At 44.9% G+C, this 26,049-nt stretch overlaps 1 protein-coding gene across 3 annotated transcripts in view; it reads left to right on the top strand.

Moving 5' to 3' along the window:
• Positions 1-14,238, top strand: part of TSKU (tsukushi, small leucine rich proteoglycan) — an 89,631-nt gene extending 75,393 nt beyond the window's left edge. For all 3 annotated transcript variants that reach the window (XM_040339996.1, XM_040339997.1, XM_040339994.1), the window contains exon 2: positions 12,898-14,238. In XM_040339996.1, coding sequence (XP_040195930.1) covers positions 12,906-13,958 — 1,053 coding nt within the window. In that variant the 5' untranslated portion in view covers positions 12,898-12,905 and the 3' untranslated portion in view covers positions 13,959-14,238. The remainder of the gene's footprint in view (positions 1-12,897) is intronic.
• The last annotated feature ends 11,811 nt before the right edge of the window (positions 14,239-26,049 follow it).

Here is a 26,049-nt window from a genome sequence, read left to right as displayed (position 1 = left end):
GATGATGAATCGTGGGGAAATACATTTTTCTTATTTTATTTTTTTTGTAGTTATTATTTTTTAGTGTGTCACATTTTATCATAGCTGGGATGTCTACTAGACTCTTGTTTGGACAGATTTAAGTGAGTTATTAAGATTTACAGGCTTAAAATATAAAACACCAAATTTCTATGCAAAACAATGTACTGCTTTGAGACGCAAAAATCTGACCTAATCGTACCGCCTGGGAGGTGAAGTCATTCCTGAATCCTGCATTTACTAAGCAAACATCTCTTAAGAGATTATTGGCTACAAGCAAACCGAGTACTAACCCATCACTAATGGCATGAGCTGTCGTCGCCTATTGTTTACTTTAGGGTTTGCCCGCCTGGTGCCATCCGGAGCTGACCTTTTTTTAAAGTGTCTCCACTTCCTCCTAGTTGAGATTTAAATTGACCCCATCCCTTGGTGAAGAGATGTGTACTGGGAGATCATGCTGTAAACTTTGTTAGGCTTGTGCACTTTTGTTTATCCCACAATTCGGCTTTATAGTTTTAGTGAATTTTATATAAATGCCCCTCGCCATATAAAAGTATGTGATAAAAGACCTTGGGTCAGAGCTTACCCTCCTTCCCAGGTGCCTGGTCTGCTGTGTGTTGCACTTTTTGGCCGGTCCATTGCTGGACTTTAATTGCCTGTTGATCTCTCGTTCTACTACACTGGTAGCTCACAATTTTATGAAGCGGTAGGCCAGTGTTTCTCAACTCCAGTCCTCAAGGTGCCCCAACAGGTCATGTTTTCAGGCTTTTCATTATTTTGCATGGGTGATTTGATCAGTTTCACTGCCTCAGTATTTACCACAGCCGTTTTCATCTGAAGAAAATACTGACCTGTTGGGGCGCCTTGAGGACTGGAGTTGAGAAACGCTGCGGTAGGCACTTGCACAGTACTACACAACGCACCAACTAGGGCGTTTTTTTTTTTTTTTTTTTTTCATTCAGAGGTTACTGGGAATTTCTTAAATAGTGGTGTCCAGTGCCAAAGCCATTTTGTAGCGTAAGGGGCATGGGACCACTGGAACTTTCCTGGTTTCTTGGGTGAATAAACCCCTGGCACCATTGATCATACTGGCAGTGTGTAGGGGGAATGTTGTTCCCACTGGCCACTAAATGATAAGGGAACTACAGTGACCGCCGATTTAATGCTATTACTTTTTGTACCACCGCCCCCTCCCTTTAGAGCAGAGGTCTCCAATCTGAGGCCCGAGGGCCAGATGTGGCCCTTTGCTAGCCTTTATCCGGCCCTTGGGGCACAATTCCTCCCACTGACATGAGGCACTAATCCTCCCATTGACACCAACAATGGGGCATTATATTATCCACTGATGCCAATGATCGGATACTACTCCTACTTATAGGGGGAATACTCCTCCTTCTATTGACCACCAACCCTGAGGCCATATATGTTTTCACTGATGCCGGGCCTGTGACTTTTTCTTCCCTTGCTGGCCCCAATCTGGCCCTCCTAAAGTCTGAAGGGCACTAAAGTGGCCCTTTGTTTGTAAAGTTTGGAGACCCCTGCTTTAGAGCATCGGATGTTTTTTCACCTTAATGCATAGGATGCATTAAGGTGAAAAAAACAGGAAGCTTTACAACCCCTTTAAGATCAGCCAATTTTGGTGTGCTGCCCATTTTTGCTAGTTTGGAATTTATACAATGGCTTCCATTGCATGAAAGCAGCCTTGTAGTAAAAACTTAACAATGGAGTTCTTGCTGCCCCTTAATATATATTTGCTGTGCCAAGGACAATGTTTTCAGTAGAGGGGAAGTGAGGGGTAATCGGAGATGAAGGAAGAGATGAAAGCAAATTAGGGTTTTGGCCTCCCCACACTAGCCTATAAAACAACAAAAACACCTTTTTGTATTGCTGTGTAGGTCCCTGTTGAGAGATTTTCTCTTACTCCCTGTCTGGTAAAACTGTTGTCACCAGGGCAGTAAGGCCGGAGAGTTACACCAGTGTTTGAAGCAAGCCTTCCATTACACAGGAAGCACCCTGAGGGCCAGGTGTAGCCAAACTTTGACCCCCCAGCAGTTGTAAAAACAAAAATCCTATGAGGCATTGCAAGACCCTGAGACCCATAAGCATGACTCGGAGGTAGTGGAATGATGGGACTTGTAATACTGCAACAGCTGCAGGGTTGAAGTTTGCCTACCCCTTGCTCAAAGCTAAAAGGAGTGCACGGAAGTCATTGTATATTTAGACTGAGAGTATGAGACTTCATAAGATGCTGCCATCCCAACTTTGGAAACCAAGCTTAAAGCGGAGGTTCACCCTAAAAATATTTTTTTTTTCTACTATGTCATCCAGCATACTAGTGCGAGCTACAGTATGCCTTTGTTTAATTTTTTTGCGCTGTACTGTAGTTTAATCGCGTAGTTAAGTTTCAGACTCCCCGCGAGGAGTAGGCGTTCCTAGGCAGAGGGGAACATGATTGACGGCTGGCTATGGCGCATCACGCTTCCCGAAAATAGCCGAAATAGGACTTGGCTCTTCACGGCGCCTGCGCAGTCAGCTCCTAGTCTGTGCGCAGGCGCCGTGAAGAGCCGAGTCCTACTTTGGCTATTTTCGGGAAGCGTGACGCGCCATAGCCGGCCGTCAATCATGTTCCTCTCTGCATAGGAACGCCCATTCCCCGCGGGGAGTCTGAAACTTAACTACGATTAAACTGAGTGTACGGCGCAAAATTAAATAAATAAAGGCATACTGTAGCTCACGCTAGTATGCTGGATTTAATGGTAGAAACTTGTTTTTAAGGGTGAACCACCGCTTTAAAGCAGAGGTTCACCCTAAAACATGTATATACCCTTCCATCCAGCATACTGCCGACATGTACAGTATGCTGTTTTTTTTTTTTTCGCTGTACATACCCTTGTATAGCTATTTTTCCCCCCCGGCTTCTGGTTAGTGCCTCCCGTGGGAGTGGGCGTTCCTATTCAGAGAGTAAGTGATTGACGTGATGACAAAAGCTTTCCCACGGCGCATAATGCGCGTCATCCGTTTCCGGAAGAAGCCGAACTGCGAGTCGGCTCTATACGGCGCTTGCGCACCGACGTTCGGCTTCTTTCGGAAACTGGTGATGTGCATTATGCGCCGGGGGGAAGCTTTTGTCATCACGTCAATCACTTAGTCTCTGAATAGCAACGCCCACTCCCGCGGAAGCCACTACCCGGAAGCCGGGGGGGAAATGGCTATACAACGGTATGTACAGCGGAAAAAAAACAGCATACTGTACATGTCGGCAGTATGCTGGATGGAATGGTATATACATGTTTTTTAGGGTGAACCTCCGCTTTAATGTTCTCCAAGTTCAGGCCAGTAATGAAGCCATTGGAAGGTCTGGTACAGTGAAAGCCAGAAACCCATCAACATTCTGCAGAGCTCCCTTTTGGCATGAATGTGTACGAAGGTTCATTCGCTTTCAGTACAATCCCCTTTTCTTCCACAAGTTCCAGGTGCTGCTGTAACCTCTGATTGTCCCATCTGATCCTGGCCAGTGTTGTGCATTCTTGGAATAGTTCTCACTGGGAAAGCCTCTGCTGTTAGAAGATCTTCTGACGTGGTTAAATTTAGGCCTTGTGGAATCCTGCCTGGGCTGGTCTATGACATCAATTAACACCTCGAGAATCTCATGCCGTCTGTCGATGAAAGGAAATGTACATCTGTTCTGTGAGTCTAGAATTCAGAACAGGTTTCCCCAGTGGGAATGAATGAATGTATATAGAATATTCCACCTCCATGCAGAACAGGCCCTGTCGTTTTATATCGTGTTTGTGGACTTGACCCCATCAGATGGCATAACTGTAGAAAATTGTCTGGCCTTCAGGATTATTGCAAAGCTTAACAAGTGCTTTGTATTTAGAACTCTCGTATGTGGTGTTTATGGTGGGATTAGAAATCCATTCACACATTTGCTTCAATTTACAAAGCCAACGCTCAGGATAAAGATCCTTTTCAAAAAAGCAATGGAGATAAGATGGTGTCACAAATATGAAAATTGGTTACTTGGAAGACCTTTAGCCTTTGGGAGTTAAGCCTATTGGCTTACGTTTTGCTTTCTTAACCACTTAAGGACCGGACCAATATGCTGCTAAATGACCCAAGGGGTTTTTACAATTCGGCACTGCGTCGCTTTAACAGACAATTGCGCGGTCGTGCGACATGGCTCCCAAACAAAATTGGCGTCTTTTTTTCCCCACAAATAGAGCTTTCTTTTGGTGGTATTTGATCACCTCTGCGGTTTTTATTTTTTGCGCTATAAACAAAAATAGAGCGACAATTTTGAAAAAAAATGCAATATTTTTTACTTTTTGCTATAAATATCCCCCAAAAATATATAAAAAATATTTAAAAATTTCCTCAGTTTAGGCCGATACGTATTCCTCTACCTATTTTTGGTAAAAAAAATCGCAATAAGCGTTTATCGATTGGTTTGCGCAAAATTTATAGCGTTTTTATAAAATAGGGGATAGTGTTTTTTTTTTGTTTTTTTTTTGTTTTTTTACTACTTATGGCGGCGATCAGCTTTTTTTTTTTTTTTTTTTTTTTTTTGTGGCTGCGACATTATGGCGGACACTTCGGACAATTTTGACACATTTTTGGGACCATTGTCATTTTCACAGCAAAAAATGCATTTAAATTGCATTGTTTATTGTGAAAATTACAGTTTCGCCGTTTGGGAGTTAACCACAGGGGGCGCTGTAGGAGTTGGGGTTCACCTAGTGTGTTTACACAACTGTAGGGGGGTGTGGCTGTAGGTCTGACGTCATCGATCAAGTCTCCCTATAAAAGGGATCACACGATCGATGCAGCCGCCACAGTGAAGCACGGGGAAGCCGTGTTTACATACGGCTCTCCCCGTTCTTCAGCTCCGGGGAGCGATCGCGAGGGGGCGGCTAGAAATGAATAGCCGCGCCCTCGTCCCGGATCGCTCCCCGTGGGTATCCGACCACCGCATGTAGCGGGGGGGCGGGGGGTCCCGATCGGACCCACGTCTAGGCAGGGACGTACAGGTACGCCAATGTGCCTGTACGTGCCATTCTGCCGACGTATATCTACATGCAGCGGTCCGGAAGTGGTTAAAGTGAAATTGGACCACCTAAAAAAAAATTGAAAAAATGGGCCCCATGAGCTTTTAACCATAATGTGCTAGTATGCACTGTATATTGACACGCTTGCATTGCAGTGCTTCCATTTTCTGGTCTTCCTTCTGGGTTCGGACTCAGCTTTTTGATTGGCCAGAACTGTGCATGCTGGCCAGACAGGCAGTGAGACGGGTTTGATGAAAGAAACCAGTATGTCGTCCATCATAAAAATCTTACCGGTCAGCAATTTATTTTCCAATTTGATTACATTTTTTTTTTTTTTATACATTTTAAAAATCATTTTGAAGGGAAAAACGTTTTCTCACCAATTTGCCCTAATAATGCACAGGCAACGTTTAGATGGTCTCTGAACGTTTCACATCATTCGACTCTGCACCGTTTTCAGTCAGACCGGCTTGGAAGACTTGCAGTGGAATAAAAGGATAAACGCATGTCCATGGTCTCTGAACATAACTTTTTCAGGGATTTCTCTTCACTTTCTGGACTGGAAGCACAAGAAGTGAAGGAAAATCCCACATTACAGTTGCATCCATAAAGGGTGTCCCCACTGGAAAAAATATTCCTTTTTACTCTTGCTTTCATTACAAATGTCCCAGACACACATGGGGGTAAGGCCTATGGCACACACAAACTGGCCATACACTAGTATAACTTTGTTCAAATTATTATTATTATTTTTTTTTTGTAAAATCTTTATTTGTGGACGGCATGGTAATACATTACAACTTATGTTGTCAAAAGCATCATACATCAAACAATAAGCCATCCATTTTTGTTATTTCTTTTCAACATCAAATTATTTTTTTAACAACTTTTTGTTACATTTTTTGATTTTTTAACGGGGTCAGATTGACGTTGGTTTTCAACTGCAAGAACAAGCACATTTTGAAGGCTAGAACATGGCAACATCCAGTATCGGTGTCTACGCAAGGGAGGGCTTTACGGGTAAACCACATGACTAAAATGCACTATGTTACAAAAAGTATTGCCTTTACACGCGCATGAAATTTAATGGCATCCCAGTCTTCGTCTGTAGGGTTCAATATTGCGTAGGCCCACCCTTTGCAGCTACAACTCTTCTGGGAAGGCCATCCACAAGGTTTAGGAGTGTGTCTAAGGGGAATGTTTGACCATTCTTGCAGAAGCACATTTGTGAGGTTAGCTGCTGATGTTGGACAAAAATGGCTGGCTCGCAGTCTCTGCTCTAAGTCATCCCAAAGGTGTTCTGTCAGGTTGAGGTCGGGATTCTGTGTAGGCTAGTCAAATTCCTCCACCCCAAGCTTGCTCATTCATGCCTTTTTTATGGACCTTGCTTTGTGCACTGGTGTGCAGTTATATTGGAACCGGAAGGGGCCGTTCCCAAACTGTTCCCACAAAGTTGGGAGTATGCACAAGATGTCTTGGTATGCTGACCTCTTAAGCTTGCCCTTAACTGGAACTAAGGGACCAAGCCCAACCCCTTAACGACCCCACACTATAATTCCCCCCCTTCACCAAATTATTTGGACCAGTGCACAAAGCAAGGTCCATGAAGACATGGATGAGTGCGTTTTGAGGTAGAGAAACTGGCTTGCACAAGGTCCTGACTTCAACCCAATAGAACACCTTTGGGATGAATTGGAGCAGAGACTGTGAGCCAGACCTTCTCTTCCAATATCGGTGCCTGACCTCACAAATGCGCTTCTGGAAGAATGGTCAAACATTCCCATAGATTCGCTCCTAAACCTTGTGGACAGCCTTTCCAGTTGAAGCTGTTAAAGCCCCAAGGGTGGACCAACTCGGTATTGAACTCTACGGCGTAAGACTGGGGTTCCATTAAAGTTCATGTGCATGTAAAGGCAGGCATCCCAATACTTTTGGTAATCTATATGGGCTTTTAACATACACCAATCAGTTGTTGAAAGGAATGCTCTGGCAAGAGTCTCTTCAAATATACCCTCTGAGCCAATCGATGACATAACCCTTGGATTGTTCATATATATCCGTTGAGCTGTATTAATCTGCAAAGATCTACACCGGCTCGGCACAAGGGGACTTTCCCTTGGGGCTAGTGTACATACAGTTTTTGCTTCTTTTCACCTGCATTTGTGAAATAGTTTAAGGATATTTGGATTTTGGAGCATATACCGCATGTGAATTTCGATCCTAAGGAGAATATCCCTCAACCCCCCCCAAGTATGGTTAATGGTTTGACTGCTGGGAGTTTTGAGTGTTCCACTTTTTTTTATTATTATTATTATTATTATTATTATTATTATTATTATTATTATTATTATTATTATTTTTTTTTTTTTTTTACGTTTGCCACGGACACTGACAGTTTTCGCTGTATACCAATGAAAAACGCCACTTCTAGATGTGTGTGTGTGGCCTTTGGCTGGTTGGTAGAACGCTGTTTGACAGACGTAATTGCCTATTCTACAGCCTCTCCCTCTTCCTGTGTCTAGTTTTGGCTGGCCTGTTGTAGTCTGACAAGTGCGTACGTCACTTTTTCCTGAAAAAACATGACTTTGTGTAGAATTTGGAAGAGACAAGTTTTTCCAGTATGCCAAGTAGCTGCTGGTTCTTGCGGCAATTAAAACAGGCTTAAAACAATTGCATAAAATTTTTTGGCATGTCGCCTTTCCCCAAAATATGAACATATGCAGGTAAAGCTCGGAAGCATTGCTAGCATAGCTCCAAAGTGGCTTTAAAGCAACTTGCGTGCAAGACTTTTCCCTCGAAGAATGCAGAATCTGACCTGCCTGACTATTCCAGCGTTTAAAGGGCACCTGTTTTGATTAACCTAGAGCTTTTTCCATCTGAAATGCTGGTTGCCTTGCGAATGCAATAGATCCCTTGTGCCCAATCTGCAACCCAAGGGTCCTTTTTGATTTTTCTTATGCAGACAGTGGACTCCAGCAGTGAGTGTGAGCGTTGCTTTGTAAAGGGACTGCAATGTCTGCTCTCTAATAGTCTCTTTAACATGTTCCAAGACTCAGTCTTTGTCCTGCAGAAGCGTGTTCCCAATCTCCAGCCACCCCTGTAGCATATCTACAGTCTCCGTCCATCCTCTGTGTAGTATTTCCATAGACTGTCTTCTGTAGCATTGCATAAACCATACATTATTTGTGGCCCTTTAAAGATGTCAGGGGCCAAAGTTAAGGACCCTATACCTTAAAAGTAGGCAACCACTGCAGTATATTTGGTACTTTCTGAGTCACCGACTCGGAATATGTATTACTGGTTAGGAACTCTTGACTTCACTTTGACTTGACCCATGCTTGTTCAGTCGGTGATACAAAAAAATATTCAAGCCTGGCACACAGGTTTTACATCCAGAATGTATAAAACGAGATGCAACCAACATATGTCATTGCATTTCAGCCAATCGGGGTCTAAATTATGACTAATTGGCTGGAATGAGTTTGAAATTTGTTGGCTGTATCCAATTGTTTTATAAAATAAAGTCTATATTCTTATTGAATTCTACTGAGGTGCCAACTTTCGTTGTGGATCTAGTACCAATGAGGCTTCATAAATCTGTCGGAGCACCTGTACCCTTGTTTGCTAGGCACACAGATTTCTCTTTAACCCCCCTTGGCCTAAAGCTGACCATACAGTATATGTTACGGTACTATGTTGATTTCATAATCTCGATTTAGTTCTACCAGCAGCTATCTGAATTTTAGATGTGTTCTTGCTTGGCTTAATTATGCCAAAATCGCACCATTTTGAAAAACTGCATTGGAGCCTTTAGGGAAGTCTAAATCAAGGTGATTTTGGGTGTCTTCTAGGGGTGCAATGGGCAGCAGAGTGGCTTAGTGGTTAGTTCCTATGTCTTGCAGCATTGGGATTCTCATCTAAAGTCCAGCTAGGACACTGTCCATGGAGCTTGCATATTCTCACTGTGCTTGCCTGAGTTTCCTCTTAGGACATTTTTTTTCCCCAACACTCAGACATGTGGGAAGGTCAATTGGCTCTTTCCTTATGTCCCTAATGTGTGTTTGCAAGATAGGAACCCTAAGCCAGCCATGAGTGCGTCAGAATTCAGCCAGTTCAGCAGGGACCAGACAAATTTCGATACACGAATGGGCACCCTGGTACACAAGTTCATCTACCCGTCGATTTCTGTTCCACCGCCCTGTTGGAAATTTTCCGCTCGACCAGCGCTGCAGGCTGCTATCGCCTGCAATACTGGTCATTGTATTCTGAAATCTCACCTCCAGTAGAATACAATGGCTCAGCCGCGAGGATTCCCCCATCAACACTAAATGTGTGAATGGGGGGAATCGAGGTGTGTGTGTGTGTGTGTGTGTGTGTGTGTGTGTGTGTGTGTGTGTGTTTTCTTCAGTCTGCTGGTTGAACAAAAAAAACTGATTTAATCTATGAGCTGCATAAGGCAGGCCATAGATTATGCAATTTTCTTACCAGAAATTGTGGGTTGCTGGAAAGAAAAATGCTGGATTTCCCCCATCAACACAGTGTTGATTGGGGAATTTCCTCTCGTGGAAGTTCCGGCAGGGAGGTGTGGGTAGCCGTCCCTGCTGGGAGGATCTCGGGATGGCGACTTCATTTCTGGGTATAGCAGGTAGTGATATTTTTACAATCTCTATAGGCATTACATGTTTTAGTAGGTTCCCCCTAACCCCCTTTTTGGCAATTTTTGTTTTTTACCCAAAACATTTGCGTTTGTGCACATAGGTGCTTTTTGGCATAAATTGCAGGCATATTTCCGCAACTCTAAAACTTCAGCTGCCCATGGCATTGAGTAGCTGTATTTGGGTATATGCCGGTACTTGCCTAAACCCACACATACATATGGGCATACAACTCTGCATCCATTCATTACTATGGGCGGCTATACTTGGTATGATTGTGAACAAGCTCTCTGAACCTATAAAAACCTTTTGTGGGTCCTGAAGAAGTGGTGTATCTGCGAAACGCGTAGACCCCCTTTGTGATGCCTGTCTTTATGGTTTTAAACTATTTAATAGAATTGTTTTGTTTGTTTTTTTATTAACTTAATGTTCTGTTGAATCCTACATAAGTGACATTTGTGGTATAGTTAAGGTCCCAAAGCCTCCTTACCTTCCCTTTTACCATAATTGGCAGCTGTTCTCCCTGGATGGATAGATATGGCAGCAATTTACATTTTATTCCAAAAAGTGTCCATGTGCATAAGCTCAAAAGTCTGGTTTTATTAAAAATATATTTCTTCTTGGATGTATAACCCCCCCTCCCAAAAAAAAAGTTGTTTGCTGGGAGGTGCGCCCGTTCCTCCTTGTTTTGCCAGTTCCATAGTGATTTAACAGTCTCTGTGCAGTTAATAGGTGCCATCTCTGTGTGGCAGTGCCGTGATTGCTTAGTATTTATACTCGCCCGCTCTGACTGTGCCTCTAAGAGGCAAGTAATGGGAGTACCTGCTGTTACTGTGATAATAAAACGTTGCCTGGTTGTAGGACGATGTTCTCGGAGTGCGATTACCCAGGATTCTCAGCTAACCGGCTGCACAAAATTCTACCCATTATAGCCAAAGCGTGGCTTTATCTGAGCGCAGCATGCTGTGTCCATGCCGTAATTGCGGCTGGTAACTATAAAGAAAATTACGGACAGTCAGTAAAACACGCAGGCTAATTTAAAGTGGGCTGCGAGAGTAAGAAATGGCTTTAAAAAGTAATGATTCTTTTCCCTGCGTTACGGTTCGGGGCAATCGGTGTTCTTATCACATGTTAATCTAGAAGTAGAATGTACATTCTATTCGATCCCTCATCAAACACTTGATGGTTCTTTTTTTTTTTTAAAGTGTATTTTGTGCGTGTACTCGAGAGAGGAGCCGGACTGCAGGAGTTGGGAGTAGGCAGGCCTCCCCCAGAGGCAATCTGCCACCTTTCTCCATGCCCCGGGTAGCAATGGCGGGTGTGTGAGGGGGTCCCCCCACACAGCCCGCCCTACCTGCTCCGCTTTGAAGCCCAACGGGGCAGAGGGACTCCCTATAAGGGAGTGAGAGGATCTAGCCCGCTCAACCAGCCCCGTTAGTCCTTCGCCTCTCTTTTTTTTTTTTTTTTTTAGAGACCGCGTGGTCAAAGTGCGTGCATGTTAACCTAATTTCGAGTGCGTGTAAGTGTGGTGGTTTTTGTGGGAGGGGGGTGGGCGTACTAAGCGCAGGCTTACCTCGCATAGCACGGGAGCCGGGCTGAGACCACCAAACTCAATTCACATGTAGCCGAGACCGGGATCCGAACCCCTAGCTGCAGAGGTGAATGGCTTGTCGCGATTGGCGCAGTGCCAATCGCGTTGAGCCACCGCAGCTCCCTTTTGATGGTTCTTTTTAAGGTTTTCATAGATGCTGGAGAAATAAGCTGGCCGTACACTATATGCAAAATTCGATCAATAGGTGGTCTTGTTGCCATCCTCCCACCCAATATCCTTTTGAGTATAAAATGGTCAGCCAAACAGCAGTTGCATCGAATCAAATGCACCTGCTTTTTGGGTATTTTGATTGGTCCATCTGTACTGGTATAGCATGGATGGACAAATCTATGTGTATGGAACATGAGCTCTAACCAAGTGGTCACACCTCAATTACAAATGCAAACGTCTCAATCTTTACCACTTGACCTGCGGAAGATTTACCACCTTCATAACCAGCCAATGTGTTTTTTTTTTTTGTTTTTTTGTTTTTATTCAAGTGTGAATCCTCAGTACAAATTACACTGGCATGATCAATGGAGTGCTTGTAGACTAAAAGTGGGCGAATGAGACAGAGGAAAATCAGCAGCAATGAGATGCAACAAAAAGCGGGGAAAGCCAGTATTTCTGGTCTGTTAAACTATTGCACTTTAATAAGTGCAGCAAAATACTTGTTGGTCTTTCCAAAAATCTCATTGTTTGATGGCTTCCAGTGCTGCATTCTTATCTTGTTCTGAGTACAGTGGAACCTTGGATTACGAGCATTCCCTATAGAAGTCAATGGAAACGAAAATAATTTGTTCCGCATTGACTTCAATGGCATGCAATACCACATGTGGCCAGAGGTGGGGGGCACCGGAGTGCTTTGGAAAGGCCCAAGGACAGCACGGCTGACCTCCAGAAAGGCTCAAACACCCGGGAACTGAGTATTTCCAAACGGCTCCACTCAAATCTGCTCTGGCGCCCCCACACCTCAGGCCAAATGCGGTACTTCAGGCCCCATTCGCTTGCATTCTGCTTGTTTTGCGAGACAACACTCGCAAACCGAGTCATAATTTTTTTTTTTTAAAAAGGTGATCGTCTTTAAAAATGCTTGTTAACCGCGATACTCGTAAATTGAGGTTCCACTGTACTCCGTGTGTTTAAAAATAATGTTTCTGCAGTCCTTGAGTGTTGTCACCCTAAAACAACCTTTCTCAACCTTTTCAACACAGGAACCCTTGAAATAATTTTCCGGTCTCTGGAAATCCATAATATTACTGGTGCATTGTGATGGTCAGTGGGTAGTATTTTCGCACTTTTGGTCATTTGGGAAGAATTGCCTCTCAGATAGGGAACCCCTAGCAACCTCTGGAGGAACCCTGGTTGAGAAATCTTGTCTTAAAAGCAAACCAATCTAAGGATTGGATTGATGATCTGCAGTATGTTCAATATTGGTTTTGGGATTTAGATACACTGTAACCAAGCAGCATCTATGGTTAAATTATACAAAGTGTTGCTTTGATTTTGACTGAGCAAATAGTTGTAGGTAAACAATATTTTGAATACATTTTCTGTAAATTAACAGATTTTCCTCTTTCCTTAGGTTTAACCATGGAGACGTGTCTTTGGTTCAGTGTCCTTCTCACCAGCGTGGTTGCTGCCAACAAGTTTTGTTTCCCTGGCTGTTCTTGCGAAGTTGAAACCTTTGGCTTATTCGACAGTTTCAGTCTGACCAAAGTGGACTGTAGTGGAGTGGGTAACCACATTGTTCCGGTCTCCATTCCTTTGGATACGTCTTACCTGGATCTTTCCAACAACAAGCTACAAAAGGTTAATGAATCGGTTTTGTCTGGTCCAGGTTACACAACGCTGATCAACCTTGACCTAAGTTACAACCAACTGGTGACAATTTCATCTACCACTTTCTCTAAATTGAGATACTTGGAGTCTTTAGACTTGAGCCACAACCATCTGGAAGAACTTCCTGATCAAAGCTTCTTCTATTCCCCCATTGTGGAGCTTGATTTGAGTTTTAACAGGTTACAGGGAATACAAATTGGGGCCTTCACCTCGAAAAGTAATGGCAAAGCAATCCATATCAACCTTGCCAACAATCTGATCAGCTCTATCTCAAGAAGACCCGATGACCCTGTTCCAAACATCCAGAGTTTGAACTTGTCTGGGAATCAGCTGCGTTCTGTTCATGGTCTTCAGGGAATTCCTCTGCAATACCTTAACTTGGATAGAAATCCCATTTCTAATATCGAGGATCATAATTTTTTGGGGCTTAAAGGATTAACCTACCTGTCTCTCAGTAAAATGGAGAATTTAAGGGAGATCGCCCCACATAGCTTTAAAGATCTACCAGCTCTCCAAATCCTTGACTTTTCCAACAATCCAAACTTGAGGTCTCTCAGCAAAGATGTGTTCTTCGGGCTGAAGTCCTTGCAAGAGTTGAACTTGTTAAATTCTGGTGTGGCGTCCTTGCCTAAAGACACCCTCCAGCATTTGCCATCAATGAAAAGCATTACCTGGGGAAAGAACATTCATTGTGTTAAGACTATGAAGGAAAGCCAGTTCCATCTTCAGAATGGGGTGGTTCGAAGAGAAGTCTTGGTCTGCCGTGATGATCGAGGTGCTGTATCAGCACAAGATGTCTTATAAATGTGTTTTTTTTTTTTATTCTCATGTAAAGGCTCCTCCTTTTGGGAGCTCATGTGCCTTTTTTGAAGAAAAGATTGTCAATAATTTATTTATAATTTTTTATGAGCTATTTTACTTAAAACAGCTGCATTGAATGTTACCAATTTTATAAAGACTTAAATAATTCATAGCAATCCACTTTCGGACCAATATGCGTTTTATGATCAACGTGCGAAGACACTATTTTCATCTGTTTATTTTTTTATGTGCTAAGCTCAAATAAAGGAATTTTAAAGGTAAAGCGAATAAGAGTAGTTTCATTGTTGCATAATATCCATGTGACCTACAACAATCCCAAGTGAAGCGTTTATTTGGAATGGTGTGGAAAGGCGAACATTTGCTTGCGTGTAATGTGAGAGCTCTACTCGCCTTAAAGCGGGGGTTCACCCAAAACATTTTTTTTTTTTAATTACATCTAGCATATCCCGCATATGAAGGACAATACATTTCGGCAGGTTTTTTTTTTTTTTTTGGTACATACCTTTTATATCCTGATGTTGTCCAGGGCTTCCGGGTTCCGATGACTGCTTGACTGGGCGTTCCTATCCTTCTGTTCGATGATTGACGGCTTGTGAAACAGGTGACCTGTCTCACAACGCGCGTCACCAGACGTCGGGAAAGAGCCGAGCTGCGAGTCGGCACTATACGGCGCCTGCGCAGTCAGCTCTACATGGCGGGCGCAGGCGCCGTATAGTGCCGACTCTTAGCTCGGGTATTTCCGGAAATCTGGTGACGCGCGTTGTGCGACAGGTCACCTGTTTCACAAGCCGTCAATCATTGAATGGAAGGATAGGAACGCCCAGTCCCACAGTCATCGGAACCCTGAGGCTGGGATAGGAACGCCCAGTCCCGGAGTCGTGAGAACGCGGAAGCCCTGGACAAAATCCGGATATAAAGGTAAGTACAGAGCAAAAAAAAAAAAAAAACTGCCGAAATGAAATGTACTTACTATTGTACTTTTTAATGTAAAAATTTGTTTTTAGGGTGAACCTCCACTTTAAAAGAGAAAGAGAGAGACTCTAATTACTGTTTCTCCCCAAAAATAAGACCTAGCGTTATTTTCCAGGAGAGCTGCAATATAAGCCCTACCCCGAAAATAAGCCCTAGTTTAAAATGCTTGTAAAAATACTATACTTCACTCTAATTCAGTAGTATATAATGTACAATGTGTGTGTGTGTTCCTGTAATATAATTGAAGGGAAGAGAGCTCCGGCAGGTCACAGAAGCACAGAGCGGCACTATAATGAAGGCATTTGGTACAATTTTATATTACAGAAACGTACACGTTGTACATTTACTACTGTAATAGAGTGGATTATAGGATTTTGCAAGCATTTTTAACTCGGTTCACCCTGGGGTTTCCTGTCGGGCAGCGAGAGAGGGGGGAGAGAAGACGGCACATTACATGGTAAGAACTACCCCAAAAATAAGCCCTACTGTGTCTTTTGTTGCCAAAAATAATATAATACCCGGGCTTATTTTCAGGGAAACACTGAACTCCAGGCAAATCGCTAAATGCGCAAATGAAATATAGAAACTGTATGTGGGAATAATAATGGTGTTTAGGCAATACAGAGCTGGATTCACTTTTATGTCCTGGTTTCTGCCTAAAGTTCAGTTTTAGGGCTTATTTACACCAGGTGCGTTGGAAATGTGCTCGGCAGCCTTGTTGAGCGAAGTCCGGTTGCAAGGACAAGGTCAGAGCCGTGTGTCTTATTAGATCTGTTCACTCTATCACGCTTCATTTGTGTGTGCTAAAAAAAAAAGTAAGGCGTGCAGTAAAGTTTTGTAGCCAAGCACGGTGCGATGCAATCCACCACATTGCACCGTGGTGCAGCTGATAGAACTAAATTATATATTACATTGTGAAATTGTATTCAAGCTTTAGGGTCCTTTCACACGTGCGGACCGTTTTTTAGATCAGTTTTTTTATCATCAGTTGTCCGTTTTTTCATCCCTTTTTTTTAATTTTTTTTAGAACTTTATTTTTATTAGATATTTTGATGAAAAACGAATGTTGGCGGATCAGATGTTAAACGGATCGTCCGCTAACATCCGTTTTTCGTCCGCTCCGTTTTTTTGACGGAAGAAAAATAGGTTTTCTTCCGTTCAAAAAAACGGAGCTTAACGGAGACGGATGTTAACGGATGCTCATCCGCTAACGTACGCTATCCCATTGGAAAGCATTGCAGTGCATAAACGGACGTATGAAAAAACGGACGAACGGTCCGCACGTGTGAAAGGACCCTTAAAAATAAATAGAATTGCCATGCGATGCACTCTTTATAGCGCATTTGGCACTGCAGAGGTCTCGCCACACACCAGTGGCTGTGTTCTACACTCTACACCAGGGGTCCTCAAACTTTTTAAACAGGGGGCCAGTTCACGGTCCCTAAAACTGTTGGGGGGCCGGACTATAGTTTAAAAAAAATATGAACCTATGCACACATCTTATTTGAAGTACAAAAAAAACAGGAAAAAACAATACAATATTTAAAATAAAGAACAATTTTAATCAACATAAACGTATTAGTATTTTACAGACTCCCTTCATTACGGAACCCCAGCCCCTGCATCACCGATTCCTCTCCATTACAGATCACCCCCATCAAAAATTCCCCCGTATTAGGTCCCCCCAACACAAACTTCTCTCCATTACAAAGCCCCCAATAACAGACCCCCCATCACACAGACCCCCAACACAAAGGGAGGGGAGAGGATAGGACAGAGTGGGAGCAGCCAGGTGGAGGGGAGGAAGGGGTGGGAGCAGCCAGATGAAGGGGAGGACAGGTTGGATGCAGCCAGTTGGAGGGGAGGACAGGGTGGATGCAGCCAGGTGGAGGGGAGGACAGGGTGGCTGCAGCCAAGTGGAGGGGAGGACAGGGTGGCTGCAGCCAGGTGGAGGGGAGGACAGGGTGGCTGCAGCCAGGTGGAGGGGAGGACAGGGTGGCTGCAGCCAGGTGGAGGGGAGGACAGGGTGGATGCAGCCAGGTGGAGGGGAGGACAGGGTGGATGCAGCCAGGTGGAGGGGAGGACAGGGTGGATGCAGCCAGGTGGAGGGGAGGACAGGGTGGATGCAGCCAGGTGGAGGGGAGGACAGGGTGGCTGCAGCCAGGTGGAGGGGAGGACAGGGTGGCTGCAGCCAGGTGGAGGGGAGGACAGGGTGGCTGCAGCCAAGTGGAGGGGAGGACAGGGTGGCTGCAGCCAGGTGGAGGGGAGGACAGGGTGGCTGCAGCCAGGTGGAGGGGAGGACAGGGTGGCTGCAGCCAGGTGGAGGGGAGGACAGGGTGGATGCAGCCAGGTGGAGGGGAGGACAGGGTGGCTGCAACCAGGTGGAGGGGAGGACAGGGTGGATGCAGCCAGGTGGAGGGGAGGACAGGGTGGATGCAGCCAGGTGGAGGGGAGGACAGGGTGGATGCAGCCAGGTGGAGGGGAGGACAGGGTGGATGCAGCCAGGTGGAGGGGAGGACAGGGTGGCTGCAGCCAGGTGGAGGGGAGGACAGGGTGGCTGCAGCCAAGTGGAGGGGAGGACAGGGTGGATGCAGCCAGGTGGAGGGGAGGACAGGGTGGATGCAGCCAGGTGGAGGGGAGGACAGGGTGGCTGCAGCCAGGTGGAGGGGAGGACAGGGTGGCTGCAGCCAGGTGGAGGGGAGGACAGGGTGGCTGCAGCCAGGTGGAGGGGAGGACAGGGTGGCTGCAGCCAGGTGGAGGGGAGGACAGGGTGGATGCAGCCAGGTGGAGGGGAGGACAGGGTGGGAGCAGCCAGGTGGAGGGGAGGACAGGGTGGCTGCAGCCAGGTGGAGGGGAGGACAGGGTGGATGCAGCCAGGTGGAGGGGAGGACAGGGTGGATGCAGCCAGGTGGAGGGTAGAACAGGGTTGGAGCAGCCAGGTGGAGGGTAGAACAGGGTTGGAGCAGCCAGGTGGAGGGTAGAACAGAGTTGGAGCAGCCAGGTGGAGGGTAGAACAGAGTTGGAGCAGCCAGGTGGAGTGGAGGACAGGGTGGATGCAGTCAGGTGAAGGGTAGAACAGGGTTGGAGCAGCCAGGTGGAGGGTAGAACAGAGTTGGAGCAGCCAGGTGGAGTGGAGGACAGGGTGGATGCAGTCAGGTGAAGGGTAGAACAGGGTTGGAGCAGCCAGGTGGAGGGTAGAACAGAGTTGGAGCAGCCAGGTGGAGTGGAGGACAGGGTGGATGCAGTCAGGTGAAGGGTAGAACAGGGTTGGAGCAGCCAGGTGGAGTGGAGGACAGGGTGGATGCAGCCAGGTGGAAGGTAGAACAGAGTTGGAGCAGCCAGGTAGATGGGAGGTAAGTTCTTACCTTGGAGGGTAATAAAAGAATCACTGGCTCCCTCAATGCCTCATGGCATTCCTTCTCCTCTCTTCCTATTCCCCCTTCCGCTCGGCATGTTGGGGGCTGAACTCCTCTCAGGGAATCATCATGGGGCCTGCTGGTATCCAGGACTACAATTCCCATAATGCTCTAGTTTCCCAGCTATTGGCTCTGAATGTAGCCAATAGGAGCAGGCATTGTCAGGTGAATTCTCTGCTCAAAGAGAGGGAGGGGTGGAATTCCCCCGCTGCTGCGGCTCTGCCTGTGTCTCTCCTCAGAGCCTGTCAGTTTCATCGCCACTGCCCTGTCACTAGTTTCAGTCCACGGGCCGGGTAAATCACACTGGCGGGCCGGATACGGCCCGCGGGCCGTAGTTTGAGGACCCCTGCTCTACACTTCTGTGCTTGCACAGCAGCTGCTGTAAATGGGCTCTAAAAATGTAGCTGAACCTCCAGATACTCTAAATCAGTAGGTCTCAACCTCCAGGCCATGGCATCCCTTCTCCTGGGCCTCTGGCCAGCTACAGATCCCTTAACCACCCATTGTGCCCCCAAGTCCCCTGAGAGCTCTCAGCCTCCACAGTGCCACCCAGCCTTCAACAGTGTCTCACTCTGCCCCCCAGCTTCTTCCTGAAACCTTGTCCCCTACAGGACCAACAAGTCTACTGCTACAAATCCCTTAACCACCCATTGTGCCCCCAAGTCCAAAGAGAGCCCTCAGCCTCCACAGTGCCTCCCAGCCTGCTACAGTGTCTCACTATGCCCCCCCAGCATCTTCCAGAAATCTTTCCCCCCTACAGGACCAACAAGTCTACTGCAGAAATCTAACTTCCTCCAGAGCCTTAATCCACCCCCCCCCCCCCCCCTACAGAGCCTCAAGCTTTCAACAGTGTCTCACAATGCTGTCCAGCTTCACCCAGAAATGTTGTCCTCTACAGGATCACCAGGTTTACTGCAGAATCTTCTAACCCCCTCCACTACCTTCATCCTCCCCACAGTGCCCCCCAGCTTCCTCCTGAAACATCTACCCCCTACAGGACCACCAAGTCTACTGCAGAATCTTCTAACACCCCAGATCCTTCATCCTTCCCACAGTGCCCCCCAGCTTCCTCCAGAAACCATGTCGCCTACACGACCACAAAGTCTGCTACAGAATCTTCTAACCCCCTCTAGAACCTTCATCCTCCCCATAGTGCCCCCCCTCTTGCTTCCTCCATAAACCTCTTCCCCCTACAGGACCACCAAGTCGCTAGCAGAATCTTCTAACCACCTCCAAAACCTTCATCCTCCTTACAGAGCACCATGCCTTCAACAGTGTCTTACTATGCCCCCCATCTATAGTGCCTTCCACAGTGCCCCCCCCCCCCCCCCAGGAGCACAAAGTCTGCTGCAGAAAGGGCTAAATTGATGGCATATTCCCTCCAGCCAGGAAATTAGGTGAGCTCTATCTGACTTGCTGCAACTTCCAATGCACACTGTTAGTTCACAGTGTGCAGTGAAATCGGAGTAAGCCATTTCAGTACAGCATAGGAGCCGGTACAACTGTGCAAGACGAAGAGAGGCTGGAGTTCAGCTTTAATGTCAGTTGGAGATGGGGGCAGTACCATAAAGGGGGTGTGCCCTGAGCGGGAGGGTTATGCACAGACTCGGCATCACTCCCACGTGTTTCATTGAAACTCCTATAACCCGAATTATTATTGCCTGTAAATGGAAATTGTCCAACATATTTGTTTAAACCCATTGTCCCTTTCCTGGAAGCGCAGTATAAGTCCATTTGATTGTATATTTATGAAAAAAAAGTCCCAAAATTATTTTTATTGACCAGGGTGTATAAAAAAAAAAATCCCCAAATTATATTACAAGAAAGAAGTCCTATACTATGCCTTTAAAAAAAAAAACATTGTTCCTTCTTTCATACACTTTACGGGAAATTACAAAAAAGGGTATGTCAGGGTATAAAAAAAAAAAAAAAAACACACGCACAGGGCCAGATTCTCGTAGATCGGCGTATCTTTGTTCCGGGGTAGCGTATCCTATTTACGTTACGCCTCCGCAACATGGACGGGCAAGTGCAGTATTCTCAAAGCACTTGCTCTGTAAGTTGCGGCGGCGTAAGCCCGCCTAATTCAAATGTGGAACAGGGGGGCGTGTTTTATGTAAATAACTTGTGACCCGACGTTTTTCACGAACGGCGCATGCGCCGTCCGTGGACATATCCCAGTGTGCATTGCTCCAAAGTACGCCACAAGGACGTATTGGTTTCGACGTGAACGTAAATGACGTCCGGCCCCATTCACGGACGACTTACACAAATGACGTAAAATTTTCGAAATACACCGCGGGAACGACGTCCATACTTAACATTGGCACGCCGCATGTACGCCTCATATAGCAGGGGTAACTTTACGCCGGGAAAAGCCTAATGTAAACGGCGTATCTGTACTGCGTCGGCGGGGCGTATGTTCGTGAATTCGCGTATCTAGCTTATTTACATATTTCTAGGCGTAAATCAGCGTACACGCCCCTAGCGGCCAGCGTAAATATGCAGTTAAGATCTTACGCCGGTTGGATCTAATAGAAATATATGCGTAACTGATTCTTAGAATCAGGCGCATAGATACGACGGCTCAGACTCAGAGATACGACGGCGTATCTGGAGATACGCCGTCGTATCTCCTTTGAGAATCTGGGCCTTAGTGTACATCTCTGAAATAGAGGACCTTTTATCTTTTTGAAAACACTGCATGTACAGACAAATGCATGTTGATCTGCCATAAATCCGGTGAGCTGACAACACTGCCTCTGCTGCACTGAAATCCCCAACAGTGTTGTCAGTTCTGTGCTGGACTACAGAACGCCTCTCCCTTATGTTGGAGTTAAGCCAGAGTGGGGATGGTGCTATGTAGTTTAGCTAGAGAGAATTTGGCAGGGCAGACACCACTGCTCATTAGTTATCTCAGATGGTATGTTAGGAGCTCCCTGGATTTCTGGCAGAATCACCAGGTGTTTGTCAAGACACAAAACGGGGACAATGTGCTTGCAGTTATATACTGCAAAAGCTACACTCACCGGACGCTTTATTAGGTACGCCTGTTCAATTGCTAATTGGCCAATCACATGGCAGCAACTCAATGCATCTAGACGTGGTGAAGACAACTTGCTGAAGTTCAAACTGAGCATCAGAATGGGGAAGAAAAGGGATTTAAGTGACTTTGAACGTGGCATTGTTGTTGCTGCCAGACAAGCTGGTCTGGGGATTTTAAAAACTGATGATCTGCTGGGATTTTCACACACAGCCATCTCCTCGGGATTACAGAGAATGGTCAGAAAAAAAGAAAATATCCAGTGAGCGGCAGTTGTGGATGAAAATGCCTTGTTGAGGTCAGAGGAGAATGGGCAGACTGGTTTGAGATGATAGAAAGGCATCAGTAACTCAAATAACCACTCGTTACATCCGAGGTATGCAAAATTACATCTCTGAATGCACAACACTTTCGAGCAGATGGGATACAGCAGCAGAAGACTGTACCGGGTGCCACTCCTGTCCGGTAAAAACAGGAAACTGAGGCTACAATTTGCACAGGATCACCGAAATTGGACAATAGAAGATTGCCTGGTCTGATGAGTCTGCGGCATTCAGATAGTAGGGTCAGAATTTGGTGTAAACGTGAAAGTATGGATCCATCCTACTGGTGCCCAACATTTTTTTTTGGGGGGGGGGGCGCAAAAAAAATCAATTGCAGCATTGGTTCAAATCCCAATCATGGCACGACCTGCATTGAGTTTGCATGTTCTCCCTGTGCCTGTGTTGGTTTCCTCCGGGTGCTCCGGTTTTCTTCCACACTCCAAAGACATGTTGGGAGGGTAATTGGCCCCTGTCTAAATTGGCCCTAGTATAGTATGTATGAATGTGAGTTAGGGACCTTAGATTGTTGTAAGCTCTTTGACGGCAGGGACTGATGTGAATGTACAAGATATATATATATATATATATATAAAAATATACATACATACATACAGAGCACTGTGTAAATTGCTGGTGCTATATAAATACCTGTAATAAATGAGTATTATTATTTTGTCCAGCTATACACTGTAAAGAGCAAGGTCTGTGGCTGACATCGCCACCTGCTGGCCTGGAATAAAAAAAAATTCAGATGAATTGAAAAGGATCATTTTCAAAATCACGTGCAAGGATTCGCCATTCTGATGTTGGGATATAAATGACCAACTATATTCTGTAATGAATTTAGGAGAACTCATGACACTAAAGAATTTTAACGCCCAAAAAATTAAGGGTGTACGTTCGCATCTCTGTTTGAGAATACACTTAAACATAGGTCGGCGCAGATTCTGAGTTAGGTCGGTGTATCTACTGATACGCCGACCTAACTCTACCTGAATCTAGCTATTAGTGTGCATGAGGCATTATACTATCATGATCATCGGCTCCACTGGCAAAAGGGGCTCCCCTGCGATCCAGCGGTGGACTGTTCCTGGCGCCATCACATCCAGTGAAGTGCTATAGGGCCTACTTAATTTAACCACTTAAGCCCCGGACCATTATGCAGGTTAAGGACCTTGCCCCTTTTTGCGATTCGGCACTGCGTCACTTTAACTGACAATTGCGCGGTCGTGCGACGTGGCTCCCAAACAAAATTGGCGTAAATTTTTTCCCACAAATAGAGCTTTCTTTTGGTGGTATTTGATCACCTCTGCGGTTTTTAGTTTTTGCGCTATAAACAAAAATAGAGCGACAATTTTGAAAAAAAATTATATTTTTTCATTTTTGCTATAATAAATATCCCCCAAAAATATATAAAAAAACAATTTCTTTCCTCAGTTTAGGCCGATACGTATTCTTCTACCTATTTTTCGTAAAAAAAAAATCGCAATAAGCGTTTATTGATTGGTTTGCGCAAAAGTTATAGCGTTTACAAAATAGGGGGTATTTTTATGGCATTTTTATTAATATATTTTTTTTACTAGTAATGGCGGTGATCAGCGTTTTTTTTCGGTACTGCGACATTATGGCGGACACTTCGGACACATTTTTGGGACCATTGGCATTTTTATAGCGATCAGTGCTATAAAAATGCATTGGATTACTATAAAAATGCCACTGGCAGTGAAGGGGTTAACACTAGGGGGCGGGGAAGGGGTTAAGTATGTTCCCTGGGTGTGTTCTAACTGTAGGGGGGGGTGGCCTCACTAGGGGAAATGACTGATCGTCTGTTCATACATTGTATGAACAGAAGTTCAGCATTTCTCTCCCTTGACAGGGAGCTTTTGGTGGTATTTGATCACCTTCGCGATTTTTATTTTTTGCGCTATAAACAAAAACAGAGCGACAATTTTGAAAAAAATTCAATATTTTTTACTTTTTGCTATAATAAATATCCCCCAAAAATATATAAAAAAATATGTTTTCCTCAGTTTAGGCCCATACGTATTCTACCTATTTTTGGTAAAAAAAAAACGCAATAAGCGTTTATCGATTGGTTTGCGCAAAATTTATAACGTTTACAAAATAGGGGGTAGTTTTATGGCATTTTTATTGATATTTTTTTTTACTAGTAATGGCGGCGATCAGTGATTTTTTTCGGTACTGCGACGTTATGGCGGACACTTCGGACAATTTTGACACATTTTTGGGACCATTGGCATTTTTATAGCGATCAGTGCTATAAAAATGCATTGATTACTATAAAAATGCCACTGGCAGTGAAGGGGTTAACACTAGGGGGGCAAGGAAGGGGTTAATCATGTTCCCTGGGTGTGTTCTAACTGAAGGGGGGGGTGGGACTGACATGGGGAAATGACAAATCGCTGTTCATACATTGTATGAACAGACGATAGAGACGATAGGTCATTTCCCCCCTGACAGGACATTTCTCGACAGGACACCGCATAGAGGGTGGGTCTAAGGAAGGTCGTATAGTCTGCAAAAAAATCACTATTTTTGTAAAACTGAAGTGTTCAACAGGGGGCATCTCTAAATTGGTAGTAGAATGAGAGAATGGCCTATACGATATATATATATATATATATATAGACCTTTATCAATCCACCATTCAAAAGCTTTGATGTTCTGACCTGGAGGGAATTTAGGATTATGGAATAGATGATCCAAGGGGGCAAAATCAAAAACTAGCTTCATCCTGCCATTTAAACTAAAATGATTCACACACCTGTGAAAATAAAGGGTCAGTGATGTTAATGTTGAAAGCCAATGACTTAGTCTCATTAAAGCGGAGTTCCGGCCACAATTTCACTTTTTAAATATAAATACCCCTGTAATACACAAGCTTAATGTATTCTAGTAAAGTTAGTCTGTAAACTAAGGTCCGTTTTGTTAGGTTGTTACAGCATTTAGACACTTTATAAAATAGAAATTGACTGGGGCCATCTTAAGTGTGGGCATCATGAAGCCAGACTGTATGACTTCCTGGATTTCAGCCTTGCAGATCTAGCACATGCTCAGTGCTGCACAAGCAGTGTAATAGGTTTCAGCACCTGTACTGTCCAAGTCACATGATTCTTCGAGACTGGGGAGTGCACAGACTCCTGGAAAGTTACACCCACTACATTCCCAGGAGTCTGTGCGGTGTAGGTTAGGAAGCTTAAGCACCTAGGTGCAGGAAGTGGGAAGATTAACTATTCTGCCTAGCAACAACACTTTAAAAAAAAAAAAAATGTTCTTAAAGGACTAATGACATTTTTTTAAAACTACTGATGTAATGTTATATTTCTGGGTGGAACTCCACTTTAACTCTGAGTCCCGAGATACCACCAAAGTCCCGTAGTGTCTGTAGTCCGTTAGAAAGGGAAGTAAGAGGGGAAGTAATGAAGAGGAGGACATCATCCACAAATAATGCGCATTTGTGTTCTCGCAATCCAAAACGTGACTCCCTTAATATCCAGATTCGCATTAATGGCTATCGCCATTGTTTCAATCTCAAAGGCGAAGATTAACCGGTTAACGACCGGCTCATGACTATATACGTCGACAGAATGGCACTGCTGGGCAAAGTGACGTATATTTACTACACTGTGAATTTCCTGCCGTGCCCGCCTTCCGCAAACTCCGTGACCATGCCCGCAGGACTCGATTTTTTCCAGTGTCCTACAATTGGGTAACAGAGCTGCAGAACAGGGAGAGGCAAGTGTAAACAAACCTCTCCCCGTTCTACTTAGTGACACTGACACTGATCTATGCTCCCTCTCATCGGGTGCACTGATCAGTGAAGTGTCACTCGTAGCCACGCCCCCTGACAGTTAGAATCACTCCCTAGGACACACTTAAAGGGGTTGTAAAGGTTTGTTTTTTATTTTCTAAATAGGTTCCTTTATTGGTTCACTTACCTTTTCCTTCGATTTCCCTTCTAAATGTTTTTTTCTTTGTTTTCTTTGTCTGAATTTCTCACTTCCTGTTTCTCCTCAGTAAGGTGTTCAGTAAGCTGTTCTAAATGACTTTCCACTGCTCAGATGATGGGGGCGAGCTTACTGAGGAGAAACAGGAAGTGAGAAATTCAAACAAAGAAAAAAAAATTTAGAAGGGAAAATCGAAGGAAAAGGTAAGTGAACCAACAATGCACTAGCTTAAAGGAACCTATTTAGAAAATAAAAGAAACCTTTACAACCCCTTTAACCCCTTCCTAGCCCCCTAGTGGTTAACCTCTTCCCTGCCAGTCACATTTATACAGTTATCAGTGCATTTTTATA

This window comes from Rana temporaria, chromosome 2 (assembly GCF_905171775.1).
Source record: "Rana temporaria chromosome 2, aRanTem1.1, whole genome shotgun sequence".
Taxonomy (NCBI): domain Eukaryota; kingdom Metazoa; phylum Chordata; class Amphibia; order Anura; family Ranidae; genus Rana; species Rana temporaria.
The sequence above is the reverse complement of the archived record's forward strand: the minus strand, read 5'-3'. Positions and strand labels throughout refer to the sequence as shown.